Raw genomic sequence first — 22,454 nt, forward strand, 5'->3', positions numbered from 1 at the left:
CTTACTTAGAGTGGTTGGGCTTGCTTGCTACCTTCGCTCACATCATGTAATATGCGGTCACTTTTGAAAATTATTTCCAGGGACTCTTTTGGTTCCCAGTCCACCCCTCTGGCATCGAGGGCGGTATCCATGCTTTACATTGGCGGTATCAAACTGCACAAACCTCTACTTGCTCAAAAGTCGACGAGGTTTAGGCCGCTCAAGTGGCAAGCAAACAGTCAACATTCGGGCTCTGTCGTTCGGCCACGACCCCAAAAATGAGATTACGGTGTTTGTGGATTACATGCCAACGACTAATGCACACTAGACCTGGTCTGCAGGCAAGGGACGGGACGCCTCCAGCCGTCTGCCGAAGCTGCAATTAATCCACGGCTCTTGCGAAAACATCATTAGAGAATGTCGATATTTGGTCAATCTTCCCAAAAGTTTACTTCGTCAGATGTAAGGGAGAGCGTGAGTTTTCTTGGTGTTCTCTCAGCCAGTGGCGCTGCACAGCACATTACTGCAAATCATTGTGTTTCTCTTGGAACCGATGGATTTTTTTTTCAATCAAAACTATTGTGAAAAGGGTCGTCTCTTTGTGCCACAAGCAATCGTTAGATGTTCAATTTTCCGTTGTACGAGTGGATTTGTTTGAGTCCGTGCACGCGGGACACTTTGATCAGCAGAGAGCGCGGTGTTCTTTTGCCTAGAACATTGATCGGATGCGAGCGGCTACCTCAGGTTCCCAGCGCGCGCGCTGGTGTCTGCCTGGACCAATGAAAGCAAGAGTTCCCGAATGGCCTGTGATTCTGAACGGCCAATAGGACTGGGCATAGAGCGGCGCGTCACTGAGAGCGGCATTGAACAGTCTCTACTTGGCCATCTTGAACGGCCTATTGTTAAATCGCCCTTTACCTTTACTGGGTCTGCTGCAGTGATGATAACAAAAGATGAAGATCCACACAGGGCTGTTTGGCTGTTCCTGCATCAAGAAACGGGTTTCTTTAAAATTCACTGCACATTTATGTGAACTGCACTTTTACAAGGGGAGGGCGTGTGACTACATGTTTCTTTTCATCTGAACCTGATGGAGCTTGCTCGTGATTCAGGAGTGGGATGTGCACGGTTTCCTAGCTGTAAATGGTGTTAAGCCTGCCACTTTGTGCACCAGATTTCCCGAGGCAGATGTGATGTGACTGATATGAGAACTGCACTTCCTAGAGCAAGGCCTAACCGGGCGGAAAAATGAACCACACTTGTTCTGTAGCAAGGTAAGTATGGGCTGATATGTCCAATGCACCTTTCTCAGAGCAGGCGGATGTTGGTCTGTTATGTGCACCACACATATCTATTGTGCTCCAGCTTTGCTTGAAGTTTATAATTATAATTGTTTATTTATAACGCGCTTAATATCGAAGAGATTTCTAAGCATGGACACAGGATTGAAACCCGTGTTGCTTTGCATTGTTGGGGGCCTGCCCAGGACCACCGGGCAGGCCCCATGCACATGTCGGGAGCACCAGACACAGTTCTTCTGGGCGGCAATCACGCCACGGACAATGGATTGGGGGTCACCCCACTAGCTCCAGACCACTAGAGCGGACCACGTGGCTGAGATCACCCAGCACAATGCGGCCCCAGCTCTGGGGGCACCCAGGCCGGGGTCACACCACCAGCCATGGTCACATGGCATTATAATTCCCATAGGATGGAGCTGCCCAGCAGGGGCACCGTCCTCGTGCTGGGCCCTGTCCCTGGGCACAGATCACGCGGTGTGGCACCAGCATGGTGCGAAAAAGGAATGACACCGGACCCTCGGATGGAGTGACTGACGAGCCGGAAACAGCTCATAGTTTTTATTAACTTGGTCACATGGAGAACCATGTGACCAAGACAAACCCACTGGGAGATACCATGTCTCCATAGAGGGGGTGACATGCAACACTCCTCCTTTTTCATAACAGCAAAATAAATGGAAAACCATAACAAAATACACACACTACCACTACGAACCATAACTCCCACACACAAACCCTTTATTAACCTGGGTGAGTGGGTCTCATGTCACTGAACTGCATCACTGAGGAACCCTGGCACCACATAAAGCATTCCACATATACCGACGTTCACCAGTTTCCACTGCCCACCGACTGGTCCATTTTAAGCGACTCCAAGTCTGCCGGATCCCAGACTTCATGGGGATGTCTACAGTGTTCATCAGCGTACCCATGGAGTAGCAGGAGACCAGTCTGGCTCCTCGCCTATGTTCGCTTAGGACAGTCACACCACAGTTCAGTGGCCGGCAAAGCCGCACCTGGGGACACCAGGGACCACATCGGCCTAGTCCTTCGCTGGTGGAGGCAGATAGCGTGGCAGGCTGCTGGCGTGGTCATGACGGACAGCTCCGTGTTCAGGGCAGGCAGCGCTGCACTTGGGAACGCTAGGGCGCCACCCCAGTCTGATCTCTAGGTGGTTGCAGGAAGACTTGGGGTGGCAAGATGGCAGGGTGGGGGTTTCGATGCTGGACCACTCCTAGCACTCCCATATTCGCGCTGGGCTCATTGATGTTCCCTGCCGTGTCCACTGGCAACATGCACCTGGATCTTGTTCAGAGTCAACACCCCTGGGGCGCATGAGCACACCCCAGGGAGCCGCTACCCTTCCTGGCTCTTCGTGGCATATTGAGAGTCTCTGTGAAGCACACCTTGACGGGCCCGGAGGGCATCCTAGCCCTAATGGGCTTTCTGGGCTCATGGCACGCCCGTTCTAGACCTGGGTTGTGTTGGTCTCCTGGCCCTCTTCGGCCTCTTGCGATTTGCCCCACACCCCACACTCAACTTTCGGTCAGGCGATTGCGGGCCCTTTTTTTTTTTGAGTGGCCGCCCCGCTGACCAGTGCAACGCTCCCTTCTGGTGGAGGGTGGCGGAAGTGCTGCACGGTAAGATTGTCCCCTTTCCCTTGTTGCTTGAGGCTGCACCCACCCATTGTCCACCTGTCCCTTTTTTTGTTTCTTTTTATTTTTTATGTTTTCTTTGTGGGCCTAGTTGGAGATGGGCCCACATCATTTTCTCTTCCCTTTTGTGTCACACTTCGCCGCTCTTCAATTTCGTGGCTTGTGGGTGGGGGAGGGGAAGCGCCTCCTCATTGTGGCGTGGGCAGGGGCAGCACAGTTCCTCTCCTCAGGTGGGGAACAGCAGCGGCTCCCACGGCCAATGCCACTTTCCTATGTTTTTTTTTTCTCTTGGCCGGTGTCTCTTGTGCTACGGGCCTTCCCTTTGTTTAGTTCTGGGCTCCGTTGCCTTTTTTTACATTTTATTTTTTTGGACCGCTCTGGTGCGGAGCGATTTTCCTCCTATTTCACCAGAGGGGGTGGGGGCAGAGAAAACACTGCACGGCTCTCAATGCTGCAGCTCATGCCACTTGCCTTGTGGCCGTCGTCCGTGGTACTGGCGGGCATGCTGGGGGAGGGGCAGCTCACCCCTCCATGTGGCGGATGCCGCGTATATGGCTGCTCCGGTGGGAGGGGAGGGGCCGCTCCCTTTTGATGCGGCTGGGGGCCGCCGGGCATCTTGTTGCGGCTCACGGGGGGAGCAGCGCCTCCTCACTGCAGCGCAGCCGCCAACCTGTTCCTTCTCCCACGGGGGAAGGGGCGGGTAGCTCGCCTTCATTTTGTCCTTGCAGGCCCAGTTGGAGTTGGGCCCGCCCTTTTTTTTTTTCTGCGGTGCACATTGCCAGCATGTTCCTTCTCCACTGGGGGGAATAGGGGAAGGGGCGCAGTTCCACCTTCCCGGGGGCCGCCTCAGCTGTTTGGCGGCCCCAGCACTGCCTTGGTGCTGCGGCCGACACCGCTTGTAGTTCTGGGTCCCCCATTTTCAGCTAACTCGACCGCTCGCTCCTCAGAGCGGGTTCTCTCCGGGCTCCCTCATGGCCAACGCCGCGCACCATCATGTGGGCACCAGGGGGCCCGCACCAAAATGATACGGGCCCTGGGCCACCACAAGCTCCACTCCACGCAGGCGCCTCCCCGAAACCCACGGGTCCAGGTGCATGTCGCCAGTGGACACGGCAGGGAACATCAATGAGCCCAGCGCGAATATGGGAGTGCTAGGAGTGGTCCAGCATCGAAACCCCCACCCTGCCATCTTGCCACCACAAGTCTTCCTGCAACCACCTAGAGATCAGACTGGGGTGGCGCCCTAGCGTTCCCAAGTGCAGCGCTGCCTGCCCTGAACACGGAGCTGTCCGTCATGACCTCGCCGCCATTGTTGGGGGCCTGCCCTGTACCACCTGGCAGGCCCCATGCACATGTCGGGAGAACCCAAAACAGTCCTTCTGGGCGGCGATCACACCACGGACAATGGAGTTGGGGTCACCCCACTTGCTCCAGACCAATGAAGCGGACCACGTGGCTGAGATCACCCAGCACAATGCAGCCCCGGCTCTGGGGGCACCCAGGCCGGGGTCGCACCACCAGCCATGGTCACATGGCATTATAATTCCCATAGGACAGAGTTGTCCAGCAGGGGCACCGTCCTCATGCTGGGCCCCATTCCTGGGCCCAGATCACGCGGTGTGGCACCAGCATGGTGCGAAACAGGAACAACACCGGAGCCTGGGATGGAGTGACTGACGAGCCAGGAACAGCTCGTAGTTTTTATTAACTTGGTCACATGGGCAACCATGTGACCAAGACAAACCCACTGGGAGATACCATGTCTCCTTAGAGGGGGTGACATGCAACATGCATTGTCTTGCTTCCTAGACGAGCTTGTTGCCACCGAGCTGTACCACCCAAGTTTGCATTGCACTTCCCAAAATAATGATATAGTTGAGATGTTGTCCGCACTGCACCCTTTTTAACATCAGGATATAATTTGATAAGTGCATCTCAACTTTCCTTTGAACATGATTTAGTTTAGCTGCTATGTGCACTGCACTATACTGCCCATTTCCTATAGTAGGATGAATGATGGCAATAGAAGGACAGATTTGACTGCTAGCTACAATGACATTCTCATAAAGCGGTATGGGGTTTGGCTGAAATGTGCCCTATACATTTTATAGTTCAACCTAAGAGTTTTGTGTACATGCATTACGCATTTCCTAGAGCAAAATGGAGTTTGGTGGTTATAATCACTGCAATTTTTTTGGGATGCAATTTCACCAAAATGCCTGGGGTAGCGGAAGTGACATCACACGAACCTTGACTTCTGATGACATCACAGGAAATGGTATCGTTTGACCCCACCCCCAAGGGACATCCCGGGAAGTGATGGCACTTCATATTTCACCCCTTGACAAAGCAGGATGTGGAATCACATAAAATTGTTCCTCAGCACACTAAGAAAAATATGATTACAGTATCACTGTAATGTGATATACTTTTCACACAAGAATGGATCACCATATGTAGCGTTAATATCAGTGAGTATAGGCCCATATTACCAAATTACTGTGAATGCAAGCAGATATCCAACACACCAACCTGAACTATTGTACATCAGTGGCACTAAACTTTAAACAGACACAGCATCTCGAAGAGGCATACACCCCGAAACGTAGACCTTCAGTGCCTGGCCACAGACTGGAAACAGCAACTGACCAACACAAGTCCAACTAGAAATACAATGGTCTGGGGTTTGCCCAGAGCTGTGCCGATGATTATGAATGATTTGAAAGCTTTCAGCCATCACCTTTCTGTTTTGCTTATTTGGTCAGTAATCCACAGTTTATTTTGTTGTTAAATGGGAGATAGAGGGGAGGATGTGTTGCAGGTCACAGTAATTGCAGGTTCTTTTTGTTTTAGATTGTAAATAGCACCAGCAGCTCCATGAGATCACCCCTAGAAAAGGGCAATTTTATTATTTTCTTTGGTCCTTTATATCTTGGTCAATGACAGCTCCTCCAGCTTCTAAGCACTGGAACAGGAACTGAACCCATGTTGCAATGCAGCCTCTTGTTCCCAAAGCAAGTGCGTTGCCCCTGGACTAGCCTTTAAAATATATATTTTTTTGCTTGAGGAAGCAACAGATGGTTTACTTCAAAGGTGGAGGGCAACTTCATGTAAATTAATTATCTCACTATGCGTCTATCTACAGTGTGCCTGTGATGCAGGTCTGTCAGATCTGGGTCAGGACGAGCAGTGTCCAGGAAGGATTGGGGGCAGAAGCCACTGGGGAACACCCCTATCATCACAGGCCCAGTGGCTCACTGATTTGCAAAGCAGGCAACGATAAACACTGATGAGATTTGCGTTCATGATGTGCTGCGACTGAGTGCTGCAGGCTGCGCCTACCCATTCCCAGCTAGCTAGACCTAGCCCCACACCCTTCCTGTTGCTACAGTACTGGGTATGAGCTGCACAGACAGACATCCCGCCTCTGAACCCAACCATTCAGGCATTCTTCGCGGATGGACTGGCTATCCTGTTAGTGATGGCGGCTTCGTGATTTGTCCTGCATGCCTGTTATTTCTCCAGCTAACGAGATCAACATTCCAGGTGAAAGAAACGGTGGCACATTTAGCTGCATTTACAACTGCCTTTTTCAGGTGCAACACAGATATCTGCGCTAACACTGCCTCTTTGTCCAGTGGCCTAGGGGTAGCAACTACAGGTCTAGGGATAACAGAGGCAGAGCCAGGGGTAGCGCCTGCTACCCCTTTCAACCCCTAAATGACATCCCTGCAATTATTCAAGAGCAGAATTGGTTGTGCATCGTACCTAAAATGGGAGCTGGCGCGACATATGAATTGTACTTGTTTTAGACAAGAGTATAGGCTTATATGTACCGTTCTTGCATTGCACATCTCCTATACAGAAATATGTATTGCAGTAAAATTGTAAATCACCCGTCATATGTTTTCAATGGCTACTGCTAGTGCGCTAAAATAACAGATATGTATTTTACTGTAGCCTTAAATACCGAAGGAGGGGTCCTTATCACGGCACAATGACTCACCAATCACCTTGGAGCATAATCTGGGGAGGGGTCATTATCCCACATAATAATAACCTTCTATGGGTGAATGTATCTATTGCAACATAGTGGTAGTACCAATATAGGTTTTAGATTTGTGGCAGTGAAGTAAAAAGGCTTGGTTAATAGTGAACAAAGTACAAAGAGAAAAGGTGCTAGTAAATTGCATTTGGTTTTGTTTTGCACTATTTAATATGGTCTATATGAGGCAATATTTTTAAGCTTGGTTGATGACATAGTTTTAACACGAGCGTGCATTGATTATAAGGTAAACCTGCTGGGATGCTAATAGCAATATACCCCTCCTTGGGCGGGCATTACTGGTCAGGTAATGGCCTGGGGCCCACATTAAGGCATGAGCAAAACTCTAGCATTGGACAATTACCTGACTAAGAATGCCCTTCCTCGTAGGGGTATATTGCTCAATTACTGACTGCATTCCTCATGTTCAGATTGGCTCAGAGGATCTCAATAATGACTTCCATGTGCTAATATAAGTTATACCAGAGCTGCATTTGCCTACAGTTATAACATCCCACTGAAATGGATGTGGACCTATTTTTGCTCCAGGAAGTGTGATTAAAGAATTAGTTAAAGGAAGATACTTTCCAAAGGGAAACACTGCCAAGGCCAAATGACAGACCACCGTAGGAACCGAGCTAGCAGAAGCTTTTTCAGACCAGCGACATCCACATTTAATCTGTCAACCAATAAATAAAGAAGGGATGTTTTTACACTCGTGCTTGGGAGCACCCACTAGAAACAGCCCAACCATAAACCTAAGTGTTTCATGTCATGGGAACCCCCAGTAAAGTCTGACTGGAGAAGGTAGCGTGACAGTAATGGGCATCCTCCCATTTGGATATTTGGAAAATCTCTTATATTCTGTGATCTATAACAGTACCATGTCTGAGTAGCCATGTGGTAACTGGATAGGTGCATTTTCATATATCTGTCTTAACCTATAAATAACGAACATCGATTAGAAATTGTGGACTTTCCCCATGCTGGCTTGGAGTTGCTGTCACCAGAATACTAATTTAGAAGAAGGCATGGCTATCATAAAAAGACAAGACTGCCGGCCTCCCTCTTGAGTACCCAATCAGTCGCTCCTACTGTTGGAAGCTGCTTTGCCTTCCAGTACCCCCTATTCTAGAAGCATTTGTGTACTACTTTTGACAATAAATATTGAATTGTGGCACCCACATTAAAGCGCTGTTCTTTAGCAGCCACATCAAAAAGTGAGCATGTGAACCTTATATTTGTAGAAAAGCCTTTTCCCACAATTTCATGCTATTTTGGCTCAAGTGTCTAACACCTGGAGGAGAGATACTCTCACCCTGGCCATCATCCAATCTTTGATTTTCTTCCACCTGGATGACTAAAACACCTTCCTTGTAGTGTTCTATTCCTCCAAATTGGTTCTCCAATGATCATCAAAGAAAGAGCTCCACCGGCTTCCCCTTCATGCTTGCATCACCACCAAGACAGCCAGCATCACTTACAGAGAACCAGATGACCAATACCCCATTTTACTTGGCAGAACAAGTCACCATCGTGGGTCTCTGGGGAAGAAGGGAGCCAGGGTCCAGATCTGAGGCATCACTTGGGCCCAGAGTCGTGTGAGCTGCCCAAACTGACAGATCACATAACGTCTGCACAAGACCACATAATCCCAGACATGTTTCAATCTAATTGGGTATCCTTCGGACTTGGCTGGCCCTTTCGGGGTGAGGGGAAGCCCGATTTGCATGTGGTCTTTCCCCTTTTTCAATGATATGTTGGGCCAAAAAACAATGGTTTGTGTAGTTGTCCAAAGTAATTCCATCGGTTATCATTAATTCAAAATGTTCCATCCATCACTCGTCAGTTTTGCACAAATTGCTGTGATTGGGGGGAGCATGGCCAAACTTGGGTCCGGAGTTTGCTGTGCTTAGAGACCCTCGCTTCACCTTACTGATGAAGCCGAATGAAGCTGAAGTACCTCTAGGGTTGCTTGCAGTCTCATGTAAGAAGGACCTAATCTACCAGTTTGGGCTGGACTCCCACTTTTGGGCCAAGTGCATTTGGGCCTGATTTGCATATGGTCTTTCCACTCCTGTAATGAGGTTTGCCCAGAATAATGCTGCAATGCAATTGTTTGTACAGAGCCGTAAAAAGGAACCGATGCGTATTTGTTATAGCAGGTTCTACATTTAGGCACCCCATAAGAGGAAAGACCACAATGTAAAGCATGTTTCCACCTGTTTAAGCAGATTTTGGGTTTGGCTAGAGCTAGCTTCGCTAGGTACAAGAGGGAGAGCCAAGGAATCTTGCATAAAGAGAGGCTCTGGCGTTAGTCATACTTGACCAATGCATCCTGGCCGAAACGCGGACACCAAGCATGGGGTGAATGCTTCTGTAATTCTGGACAGGAGAGTTATTATGCTGCACAGCCGGTCTCTTAAGGATGTGTCTTGACATAGTGATGAAACAGGCATTGGATCCGATGGGTGGCATAGCTTGCACCGGGCACGCTACTTAAAATAATGAAAGGCAGGTGAAAAATGCATTCCCTTGCCCTCACCACTTGCCATGTTTTTGTATCATTTGGACACATTGCACATTTAAAATAAGATATTAGTGCCAACTACAGGATCTTGGGTTGGGATGAAAGAGCGACTGAGCTCGGTTCAGTGCGACATGGATATTGTTGCTCACGTATACACGTGTGTTAGAGTAACAGCTTTTAATGCCAGAGCTGTGCTTTCTCCCCTGCACCCACATAATCATTAAAATCCTTAAAGTATTATTAAGTTCGATTTAGAAATTGGTGTGCAGGTCACAACAATCTCAGTAGATGGATATTGTTGCTGGCATGGTGCCGCTTAAGTTGTGGTCTCCAAATCGTCACTTGCGAGCGACTGGTAGTGCGCCTTAGGCTTCCCAGACCCTGACATTTCCGAAAGATCAAAATCTTTGTACTACAGAGCAAGGAAGTGAGCTGACCAATCACAGTACTGGTATATGTATATGTCAGATGCAACAAATGCTCTGATTGGTTAGTGCAAGTCACTAACTGAAGGATACATTCACATTGGTCCAATGCTTTCAGTGCTGATACAAACATTTTCCTGTTTTGCACCTTCTACTTTCCTCTCCTCAGATCCACTTTTATTCCCAATTCCATCTTTCCTATGCTATCCTTGTTCTCTCTTTCTTTCTGCTCGTTGCTTCCCAGCTGCCACCTTTTCACTTGGTACCAGAAAGGGCTGTAGCTGAGGGATAAAAAGCCAGATGAATAGCCATAATCAGGTATTTTTTCTTACTTTAAAAACTGTGTGTATGCCTATGAGCGTTGGAGTGTTTTGTGGATGTGTTTGAGTGTCTGCCGGTCTGTATATGTGAGTGCAAGTGTGTATGTGTTTGTGCATATGTGAATGATTGCTATGCAGGTGAGTCAATGCAGGCTGCAGAGGGAAGTGGGTAGGAATCTCGAGGAGCAAAATCGCCTGTAAACGGAGAAGCCAGTGCAGGGCCACTGGGGAGAGGAAGACACAATTGCATCATGGACATATTTTTGCAGTGCAGTGGCATTATGGGCAAGACCTTTACACGTGTTCATTAGTGGAGCTCCTGCATATGCTGCCACTGCATAGGCATCGTTTCTTGCAGTGATATGGATTTTTCTGCAGGCATTATGGGCAAAGCCAATGTGTGTGTGTGTGTTCCTGTGTGGGGAATACTGGTCTATATAGGCACAGCCGGCATGGGTCTTTTTTCATACAATGGTACAGCATTATTGCTGGCATTATGGACAAAGCCAATATGAATATTTCTAAGTGGGGACACTGGTCTATATTTGTATAGACATCTTTTCGTACAGTTGTATGACATTATTGCTGACTTTATGGGAAAAACCAACATGACTATTCTTACATGGGGACAGTAGCATATATTGGCACAACCAGAATGGCATGTTTTTACTGTGGCATTACTGGAATTCTGTACAAAGCCAACATGTGTGTGGTATTATGTGTTAATACTGCCATATATTGCCACAGGCAGTAGTGTCTTCTTACTGAAGAAAGTAAGGGGGATACGTCCTCTTCTAGCACCACATGAAGTCAGAAATAGCTCCCAACCATCACTTCTGGTTTCTATGCCCCTACCTCAATGTCATTTGATAATGCCAGGAAGGAAATAAAGGAACTGTATTCAAATCAAATTCTCAGTCGTGAAGTACCATACTGGCTGATCAATTCACAATCACAGTGTTTAGCTTAAGGGAGTCCTTAAAGTCATAATTAGGGAATAATACTGAAAATAATTCAGGTGTGAGATGTTCTTGTGGATATTATTCTAAACTATTTTTACTATTGGTATTGCTAAAGGAGCAGTTGTAGCCTTTCTATTCTGAAGTTTTTCCCATTTTCTAAAATATAATTGTGTGATTTTGTGTCTGTGAGTGAATAACGTTCCATGGCATAATGGGTGTCCTGCAGTCTACGTTGTACAGATCTGAGTAGTGTGCCGCTCTCACCTCGAACCATTGATTCACTTTAACCCCATAAGCCCAACACTTCCTATTGATTCCAGTGTTCCACATTGATTTAATTGCAGTCTGGATCTTGTAGCCTAAGAATATGCTACTTAACAGAAAGCCTACAATTTCTTGGATGCCATGTTTATACTGAGCGAAAGACTAATTCTATGGCATAGCAATAATAGCCTCTTTGGGCACCACCAGCTGAAACTATGCTTACTTTAAAATCACCAAATGTTGCCCTTGTATTTGGGGCAGTAACATGTCACTTAGGAGAAAGCATCACCCTTGTACAAGCCCTGTGTGCAGTGATCTATGAAAGGAACATTTCCAAATTGGGGGTATTGTCTCCATAAGTTGAAGGGGGTATGCTCAGATGTCCCCACTTAAATGTTGTATCTAGTGATCAAGCGGCACATTGATGAGCCCCAATTACTCCCCTTGGGGGTAGAGTCTACTCTGCAACGCTTATAGTTGGCCCACCTCTGCAATGGCACAAACAAGATAAAACCAATTAAAATGAATACTGCTAAGACACATTACTGGTAGTTACGCAGCGCTGTGTTAAGCTTTTCAATGAATCAGATTTTGCTGTTCTAAGGAACCGTATATTTACATTACAAACCCCAGAGAAGGAATTACCGTAGATTTTCCCGTTGATGCAGCATTTCTTAAATGTCATTATGTTCTGCGTTAAAGTGCCCGTCTTATCCGAGAAGATATATTCAATCTGGCCAAGCAGGTCATTTAAGCTAGTAGATCTGGCATTAGCTGGTGTGTCCTTTGCAGCATAGTACATCTCCAGATCCCAGCCAATCATCAAGCTGTGTACGAGGTGAATAAACTCCAATCTAGTGAATGACAAAAAAGGAGCATCCTATGACTTTTTCGAAGACATAGACTAGCTCTCCTTGTTCTTCCATAATCTTTCATTTATTGGTCAGTTTTGAAGGGAAGGTCCTCTGCTACAAAACATTTAAGATGGTATTACAGAACTTTACACTTGGACAGCTCCAATTAGAACTAGAGCAGACATTGCTCTCGTAAACTTTGTTTAAAAAACAATCTGTGCCTTTTTGCCCTATTCACAGTCCTTTGCCCTGGTGTAAAAATGCATTAAAATAATACGTGGGTCCTTTGGATTCACCATGTGATTGCACATAGGAGACCGCTTCTGTTTGCACTTTTGTGCCAAAGGTCCATGCAGGATTCCTCATTTCCACCATATAGTAAGAGTTAAAAAAAAGGTTCTCTCTGCCTTTACTGTTCATATTTCAACTACGTGGAGTGCTTGCAGGAGGCATTTACACTGGATTCCTATTGAATCCACTTTTACCCTTACCAGGTGGTAATGTCAGGCTAATTCCACAGGAATGCATTGCATTGATAGCAGCATGAAAATCCATTCTTCCCTTAATACCCCTCCCCTTGCATGGCAGAGCGGGAAATTAAGGCAGTCACATTATGTCCGTCCTGCTCCCAACTCCACCAAATAAATGCACTTAAATGAAGAGGATCGGGAAAAATGGCGGAAATCATTTACCATCAATTTTTCTGATCAGCCTTGGAACAAAAATGACCCCCCATGTTTTTAGCACTACAGAAATGTTTGCCCTAGCGCTAATTGCACACCCACTGCTGCGCCATTTCTGTAATACATCCCGTTAGTGAAGGCCATGCAGAGTCTTAGCACACGATCTGGAAGGAGTTTGGATTCCCTGCTAAAGTGAAAGAATATTCCATAGTGGAAGGTCGAGAAAAGAGGATGCCCCATAGCATATGAAGCTTAGTGTCTGGTGGGGCTCATTAAAGAAGTATTGTAGGAGAAGATTAAAATGCAGCCGCGCAGACTTAGGAAAGCACAGTGACGCTAGAGATGACCTGAATAACCTGGATCCAAGTAAGTGAGAGTTGAAGGAGTTTGAAGGATCAAACAGAGAGACCTGGAGAAAGTCAGAGCTGTGAAGGTGGAGAAGCAAGGAGTTAGAAAAGAAGTAGGCGAGGCTGCAGTCAGAGATAAAAGGGTTCATATGGCTCTGATAGGAGATGCACAATAGCAAGCTACAGTCACTAGAAAGCCAAAAATAGAACGGATTGGAAGAAGTGAGTATTCTGCAGTGAGAATGTGGAGGAGTTCATAAAGGGAGTACAGGGGAAAGAGGGGGATAAGGAATCGCCATGTTTGTTATTAATCAAGATTAGTGAACTATAGACAAAATATGCATGGAAAGGTAAGATCTACTACAAAACACAAATGGGGTTCATCACACAACCTAAAAAAGACAATGAAGTTCACCTTTGAAATAGGAGGTGAAGAATTGCTTTTCAATTTCTTCCTGTACAACAGGCCATTAAGCGGATGCCAGGTCGCAAAGGGTCCCAAAGAAATGTGGCTGTTCATGTGAAGGATTGAGATTGCTTTTTAAGCTTACGGAAGTAATACAATTTCATATGGAAAATTAGAGAATTGCAGGATAATCTTATTACCAGAACATTCAAACTTAGTTGCTGGGAATTTAGCCTGTTTCAAGTTCTAAGATAAGCACCAATTCTAGAGACATGATTGGTCTTAAGGGGCAGCCAACATGGATGCTGTATGAAGGCATTTCAAGACACCCATACCAATTTAGGAAGACCTTAATCTCAGAGGAGATGTGAGTATGGACAAATGTATGGATATATGGGATTTATCAAGCCCAATCCTTACTGGAAAGCAGTGGAGGGCTCTGAAAAGTGGAGGCACCCAGGGGTTACAAGTAAAGATGCGGGACTAGCAGAGGAGTTAGGGGGGAGTTATAGAAGAGAGGTGCAGAGGCAGATAATTAAGGTTGAGTGGAAGGATCAGCGATTGGCAAGATGCTTTGAAGAGTAGGATCTTCAGGTCCTTCAAGTGGAGAACGGAGGGGGGGCAGTCTCATCTGTGCTGGCAAATTCTTCCACATGGAGTAGATTGCATAAGGGATGCTTAGGAAAAAATGGCAATGGCGTGGAGTAGAAGAGAGTAGATTAAACCATGGCTGTGCCCGTAAAAATGGGACAGTTATGAGAAAGTTGTGAGACATGATTGTAAGTTGGCAGGGTTGAACTGGAAAGTTAAGCCATGTCTGCAGTAATTGAGATACTTGAGAGACGATGAACTAAAATTGATTATTGGAACACAAGTTGTGAAAGTGCGATTGGGAAAACTAGTGTAGTCTGGAGTGATTGAGAGTGGAGATGGACTAGAGCGTATTTTATAGAAGATTGGAAGGTGCATTTTATGAGCAAAGTGGGAGCGGTATGTAGGTTGGAGCAAGTCAAAAGTGTTGAACGGAAAGTCAGGGAGCCGGCAAACAGCAAGGTGGAGGAAAGAGAAAGCTAGGAAAAGCCAATTAAAAGTCCTTTACCAGTTCAGAAAAGTACTATTGGTAGCCTGGCTGTTAAGGTAAGGAGCTGCAGCAGCAAAGGTGGGGTTTCCCTGCCCTAAATGCTTGCAGAGTGTGTTCTGGATTTGGTTCTGAAAAAACACGCTGCCAGTGGTTGTAAAAAGCAGTGTTCAGAGAGAAACCCATGGCACTGATATTCTGCTGGCGCAGATAATGGAATCAGTACATTTATTAGGCACAAGAACAAGAAAATATCTACTGTATTGAGTCGGCACACCTTTTATACACATTTAATATCCTCGGAACTCAGAGCGTACAATGATTGAGCAGAGTCCACATTATATATATATATAAAAAATAATGATAAGAAAAAGAAGGGCTACTGGGTTTGAATGGATGAACATGTAATATTGTACAAGCGACGCGTCATGGAGTGAGCTTACGTTATGAACATTGACATGGGCACGATGGTGCTCAGCAGGATGGTGTAGCCCCAGAAGATCAGGAACGCGTCGTAGGCTGGGGTAATGTCCGCTGCCAGTGCTGGGATGTAGCTGTGCTTCTCCTGGAACCATTTGGACCAGAATCCAGCGGCAATGGCAAGACAGATGTTTGACAGGACCAGCATGATGAATATCTGGCAGGAGGTGAAATGAGAAAGCCAGAAAGAACTCTCAGGAATGGTAGTCCATACACATACTCTATTTAGACTGTACTTGTGACATCATAACCAGCAACAAAATGAGCGGCTTTTACACTATTTAAAAATATTAGCAGTGTTCAAAAAGCAATCGATCAATCAATCAATATTGCTTTATTTTGGCTGTGTACCATGAAAGCAAATAAATACATACATGATAAAAACAGAATCTCAAAATCTTAAACGACGACGATTGACAGCGGCATCCTTAAAATATGCACGAATACATCAGACATCACATAATTAATACAAGGAGATGGCTAGTAATTAATTCAAGAGAATATGTCAAAGAAAATTCCCTAATACTACTGTGCAGATAGTTCTTTTCACCTCAACATGACAACAGCCAACCAATGATTCATTCTGATGTCAAAGATGTATTATCGTAGAATCATACGACAGATATCAATCTTAGTCAAAGTGCAAATGCATAAAAAGTGCAAAAATATACGGCTCAATGCAACTGAGTAACTTGCCCATTCGAGGCGAACCTATTAATTGTGCAAGGATTCCCTGTGGCAAATTCACTTATAAACTAGCCTACTTTGCAATAGTAGGGATTCAGAGCTCTTCGTGCTTTTATCTGATGTTGGCCATCCTCCTTTTCCAGGCCCAGTGGAGCTAATTGGCCACTGAGTGGACTGCCAAACTATCCTTAAATCGACAGCATAAGACCATAGCTTGGGAAGTGAATCTGGCGAATCCGGCATGGAACTAAGGTTTTAAATAACCTTTGCTCAACTCTAAGTCCTGGGAGAAAGGAACATAAAATGAATACTACTTTCAGCTTGATCACCACAGAATGGGCACACATCTATTATATTACTGTTCCATTTGTAGCACAAACATGCCATGGGTAGAATGACCATTCAAAACATGGTCTATAATGATCTCATAGACTATGGTCGAACATTATAAAGGTACTCCTGCTAGCCAAGTGATTGCTTACATTCTCAATACTTACTAGGCGAGGCGGATTGATCGACTGTGTTCAATATTTCCATTTCTGCCTTTGCTAACAATGCATATTTTATGGAGTGCTTTGTGTTAATGTCCATACATTTGGGCAAGGTCCAACAGTCACTCAGCCCAATGCTTTGGCGCTTTTTCTTTATATGAGCAAACCATGGCAGCATACAGCCACCTTCTTGGGCCATAACATCCGGCAGAGCATCTCTGGTACCTAAACAACCTTGCTGTAGTCCAAATCCTTACCTTTTGAATCACGGGTTTGGACTTGTATAGTGAGTCCAGTCTCTGGAGATTTATTTCCAGGTAAGTTAGGCGCATTAGCTGGTAAGCCTAGGGTGATTTTAATAAATGTGCTCCCTTTTATTGACAGGCGACTGCAGTTGACGTTGCTGCAGAGTTCGGCTTTATAAAAAGCAGCCTGCCTGACCTGTAGTTTATATACTTCAACTGAGACCCTTATTGCCCCATTGCGGCGTGGCCTTGTGCTATAGCCCCACCTTTCCCCGACAATCATCTTTAACCCTAATCCTAAATAATCATAGCTTTCAACCTGCTCAATTAACTCGCCTTTTAACTCCAGCTTGATTGCAGACTTTTTCTTGACCCATTCTTCCTGAAGACCAGTGCCTTTGTTTTCTCTGCATTGATTGTTCGCCTGTTAAAGCTGCAGAACTCTATAAAGGCATTGAATTGGGATTAAAACCCTGTCCGCGTGAGTGATAGGACTACATCGTCCACAACGATGAGGATAGGAAATGTGTCTCTTGCCAGGGTAGGGGCATCAGATGGGAACCCTAGCAATTTCTCTATGACGCCATTAATGAAGAGGCAAAATCATTTTGGGGCAAGAACACAACTTTGACGTACCCCCATCTGAACCGCTGCCATTTTTGTTGTTTCACCATTTACGTTCCACCTAATTACTGCTTCATTTTTGGAGTAGAGAATTGGCCCTAAATAATGATATTGGTGTGCCTAAAATCATAAAGCACTCCACAGCCTAGGCCTGGGAACCCTGTCGAACACTGTCTTTGAATCAAACACTAAACACCTTAAAATCACGTATTTATTGCACAAAAGGTGTAAACGCAAGCTCTGGTCTATTGTGCTCGTACTACTTTAAAAAACATCTTGCTGGTGGTGTATTATATTGTGCTCCTCAAAACAGGTCTCTGAATGCCCCCCCACCCCACCCAGCATCTAACAAAGAAATCGGGCGCTAGTTACTTGGATCCTCCCTACCGCCATTTTCATTGATGGGTATAATATCAGCTTTTATCCAAGAGGGAGGAACTGTATTGGATTCTAGTTCTGCGCTGAATAGCTTGGTTAGGTAAGGTACCCAAATGATTGGTTCTGATGTATATAAGTCTACAGGAACCTTATCCAGACGTGGTGCTTTCCCTGCCTTTTTGCTCTGGAGTGCTATTCTTACTTCCTGTTCACTGAAGACTGGGGGGGCTTGTTCTGATGGTCTGTGTCCCTGCACTGCCGAGACAGTCTGGATCAGCGAAAGCCCTTGTTTCAGTATACAATCCCTTGCAATGTTGAAACCATACCAATTTGGGTATACAACCCAGGACCGATATCGGGTCTGCAGGTCGTCCTGCCCTCATTATTTTCAAAATGTTTGGCAATCTTTGTTATAAATAGCGGCAAGCAAGGAATTCCATTTCTCCTCTACAAAGACCTCCCTGACTTCCCGTAGTGCAACGACCCCTTCTGTGGCTACATGCTTTGCATGACTTATTTAACAGGGCGCTTTTTGCCGCATGGCACTCCCCGTCATACAAAGGCATTCTGCTGTGTGTGTGTTTAACTGTTCTACCACTTGAGGTAACTAACATCCAGTGCGTCTGTCAGTTTCGGATGGGCTGAGACTATGCTTGCACTTGCTCTAGGGTCAAAAGAGAAAAAGTACTCCAGAGCTGGTAGTATACGCCCGTACATTTCAGGGTGAAGTTTGTCTGTATTAAGTTTCACCCACCTTACAGAGCATGTCCCACTATGCAGAGATCTGTGTTTGGTTTGACCCTTCAGCACTCCCCTGTTTAACCCCTAGCAGAGCACAACCGTCAGTACCAAAGGGCGATGATCGCTTTCAATTCTGGGTTTTACTTCAACGTTACTTAACAGAGTCCATGATTCCAAGTTGCCTAATATATAGCATATCAGACTCCTGAGGGTACCATCCACAAAAGTATTATTTGCAGGAGTATCCATGGGAGCCTGCCATTGCATGCCCTCATGTTCTAGGCCATTAGTAAACTAGCCACCCCATCACCTTTCCAGTACTTTCTCTTGGGTTTGGGTGCTTTCAGTTCCTCAACCCCCCCCATACATTATACTCATCCTCACAGATGTCCCCCATTATGTCCAATGGCTCAAATTGTAGATTAAAATCCCCCATTATTATGGTTGTCACATTGTGTTGATGCCTCTCCCTTCACATAGCAATCCTCTCTTTTAGGAGGGAAAAGATGCTCACCCCTCCTTCTAGAAGCTGCCGGTTACATACATTAATGAATAGCACTTCAGTACCATCTACTGACTTAAGGTGTGACTCCAGTAGGTCATTGCATCCATTATCTATATATTTTTCTGTTGTGAATAATGATGCCTCAACCCAAATACAAACTCCCCCGCTTGGTGTGCCCCCTTGCCTTGAGCAGCTGGAATAGAGAATGTGGCATAACCTTGTAGATGCAGTGATTCTGGTGCCCATGCCTCCTGTAGGCAGATAAACACATGGCAATGCATACATTTTAACCATTCCTCGTCTATTAGAGGTTTCCTTAGCCCACCAATGTTCTGGGAAATGATGCGCACCTGTGACCCTGCGCATTGGTAATGCATGAGCCGTGGTGTGTATCCTGTCAATCTAACTTCTTCCGTAAACCATTCATTCTTAGATTGACAGATTCCTCAACCCTAATCTGCATCAGAAATTCCAGGTGCTCTTTCAGCGGGGCTACTATCAGTCCCCTCTGGAGACTATGGTTTTGAGTTCCAGTTAAGTGTGGGTCGTAAACTAAATTAATTCTGGGTTGATTTCCATTTAATTTATTGTTTTAGGCAAGCTTGGTTCTACCAACCTAGCATTACTAGACTACCCTATTAGTTAAGGGCTCACCGTCTCGTATGCCTATGAATAATAGAGGGTTCAACTATTTGCAATTTCAAGGCCTCGGGTGGGGGTGAGTTCTCTGCTCCATGACCAACAGCCCATCCACAAGTTATTTTTCTGCTAGTTCCACTGTTATATAGTCCCTGAGCCTACAGCTTGGGCATGGCAAGCGTTCACAGCTTAAAACCTCACTTCTGACGATTACACAACAACCTCTCTTGGATCTAACCCAATGTGTAACCTTATTGATTAGTGCATCCCCAGGTTCTTTGCTTTTGCTTCCCACCTTGGGGACAGTCACTAATTATACATACTTTTTTATCAACAATTCTGTCAATTACATGGGCATGCTGTATTCCCTCCATAATCACTGGGAACTGCTTTATGAGCCATTATTGTCCTAAAGGGGGCGGGTGGATTCTTAGCCCTAAAGGTATTAATCACCTTATTAACTTTTTCCACAGCATTTACTGTAGATGGCACCCATTTACTACCCCTGGTGCCCTTGATCACTATAGCAATAGTCACATTTTCCCCAAACATGCCCTGGCTCATTAAAGCTCTTAGCTCCCCTATTGTTCCTTTGATCACATCTATTTCTTTATGCAGAGCCTTGGTATCTGCTTTAAGATGCACTATAGTAGGGCGCAGTAACTAACCTGCATCCTTCAAACTACTCCCTTTCTGCCATTGCTGGGCGGCCTCCTGCAACGTTAGCTCTATTATATTATTGCAGTTGTTTTCCAGCTCCCTCCCACAACCTTTCAGAGCTAGGGGGGGTCAAACCTATTCTGAATGGTAATCTCTGAGGGGTATGATATCTCTAATGAACCTTCTGGGTCATTACTTTTAGATATAGCCTCAGAACCCTCAGAGCCTGCCCCCCCTCTTCGTGTTGCCGCTTTGGTCAATAGTAAATTCCATTGGGGTGGTACAACCCCCCCTCCCACACTGAATGGCACACTTAGGTACTTCGAAAACCATGGAGTAGTTTCCCAGTGTTAAGAAGTGCAGGGAGGCAGATTGTGCCACCCCGTAGGCTCCCCTTTGCCTGCGCCCGCATGTTGGCTTCACTCACACCCAAGGCAGCTTGGCTCCTATTTGCATTTTGATTTCCCTCTAGGGAAGGAGCAGGACCTATTGCAGCAAATCATCAGTGAAGTTACTTACACAATTGGATGCCTACTGCTTCCCCATATTTCCCACATTGCCCACCTTAGGTGGGGATCTAATGCAATTTCCTGGGGTTTCTATGTCTTACAAAAGCTTGCAATTTCATTAATCAACATTTCGCCTCATCAAATTAAAATAGCATGATTTTCTGGATATTCTCAGATCGTGTAAATTGAATTTTCACAAGTACACAAATTCCCACCTCTGCATTTTGTTAATTGTCCTAGCTACGACATTCCTCTGAGGTGTGCATTAATAACAAATTTGCTTATTTATTTGATAGGTTTGTACTGGGGAGTACTCCCCGCTGGGCCCATTGAGTCTGGGCCTGCTCCGAAGTACTTTAAGATGAGATAGCTGCACCTTTGGGATGGATAGGGGTGCAGATGTATTACTCCAACACCACTCAATAAGGACAAATCAATGGTTGGCAAAGGGAGTCCGTTTAATGACAAGTACAAAAAATGGGGAGTCATGGAAATCAGCAGTGATGTGATCGTCCGTCTCACTTCAACTCGAATGAACTTCAGAAAAACGACATCATTTATACTAAAAACTCATCATAGCTGATGTGTAACACTTCAAAGTTAATAAGCATTCCTATTGGTTCGGAAAAAAGGTAACTTTAATATAGGTGCTATATCTGTATTTGGTAACGGAGTGAGGGGATTGGGTAAACACTCTCAGGTGGACGTCTAAGCCCTTCCTTCAAAAATGACTACTGTAGACGTCACTAAAAGTACGACGTCCCATTGGTTCTACTAACTATGCGACCCTAGATTATTTGGTCCATTGTGATTGGGTTGGCACCAACCCCATGCATACATTTCCATTTTGCTAGCAGCACGCAGAATGGACAGCCAGGTGCAGGGTACCCCCTCAGCTACCCGGCCTTCCTCCAATTAAGGTTACAATCAATCATCACTTCAACAACAATGTGTCAATTATGTTACTGTGGTTGGCCTCAAAACTGCATCTTCTGACTGAGAAAGTTCCGCTATCTTCTCCTGAGCGGATGCCATGCGTAGGTGTGAACTTGTGCTTCTCCTCGCTCGGATGGTCACGTGATGCAGACACCGTTAATTTGCCTAGTGTCTCTCGATTTGTGCATTTAATTATTATTCGGCTTGCCACCTGCCTACGCTCCCTTATCTTGACCTTTCAGAGGCAGGATATTCTGTTCTTAAGTTTCAATTAGATGTAGCTACTGTTCGTTTCTTCTATTGGTATGACCTTGGCTCCTTTGGCATGAGTTGCATCTGCTGACTTTCGATTCAGCCGTTTATCCTCGTTTTGCTAGGATATGAAGCTTGTCGTGCTTGGCCTCCAGTAACCTAAATTGATTCTGCTTTTAATGCAAAGTGGACTTGTACTTATAATACTGTACCTTGTTTTGAGGTAGAATATGTAAACATGGTGCTTGCCGCTATATTCTTCTACTAAGCATAGCAAGACGCAAAGGTTTCTTAGCTTCTTGTGTTTCAATCAGCTGTACAGGTGTTAGCGGGTTGGATATCTTCATCCTGCTTACAGCCTAATCTTCTTTCATTTTGACATCGTCCCTTCATTCTATGTTCATGATATATTTATTCATAACGTTTCGTCTCTCTGCATCATTCTATGGTTGTCATTT

General features: G+C 45.6%; 1 protein-coding gene across 2 annotated transcripts in view; it reads right to left on the bottom strand.

Annotated features, from left to right (window-relative positions):
* LOC138575469 (phospholipid-transporting ATPase IK-like) overlaps nt 1-22,454 on the bottom strand; it is a 1,193,252-nt gene that overhangs the window by 377,561 nt on the left and 793,237 nt on the right. For both annotated transcript variants that reach the window (XM_069649486.1, XM_069649487.1), the window contains 2 exons: nt 15,293-15,486; nt 12,127-12,335 (listed from right to left, as the gene is read on the bottom strand). In XM_069649486.1, the coding sequence (XP_069505587.1) occupies nt 12,127-12,335; nt 15,293-15,486 (403 nt within the window). The remainder of the gene's footprint in view (nt 1-12,126; nt 12,336-15,292; nt 15,487-22,454) is intronic.

Source organism: Ambystoma mexicanum, chromosome 1p, assembly GCF_040938575.1.
Source record: "Ambystoma mexicanum isolate Mex_15411 chromosome 1p, UKY_AmexF1_1, whole genome shotgun sequence".
In the NCBI taxonomy this organism is placed as follows: Eukaryota; Metazoa; Chordata; class Amphibia; order Caudata; family Ambystomatidae; genus Ambystoma; species Ambystoma mexicanum.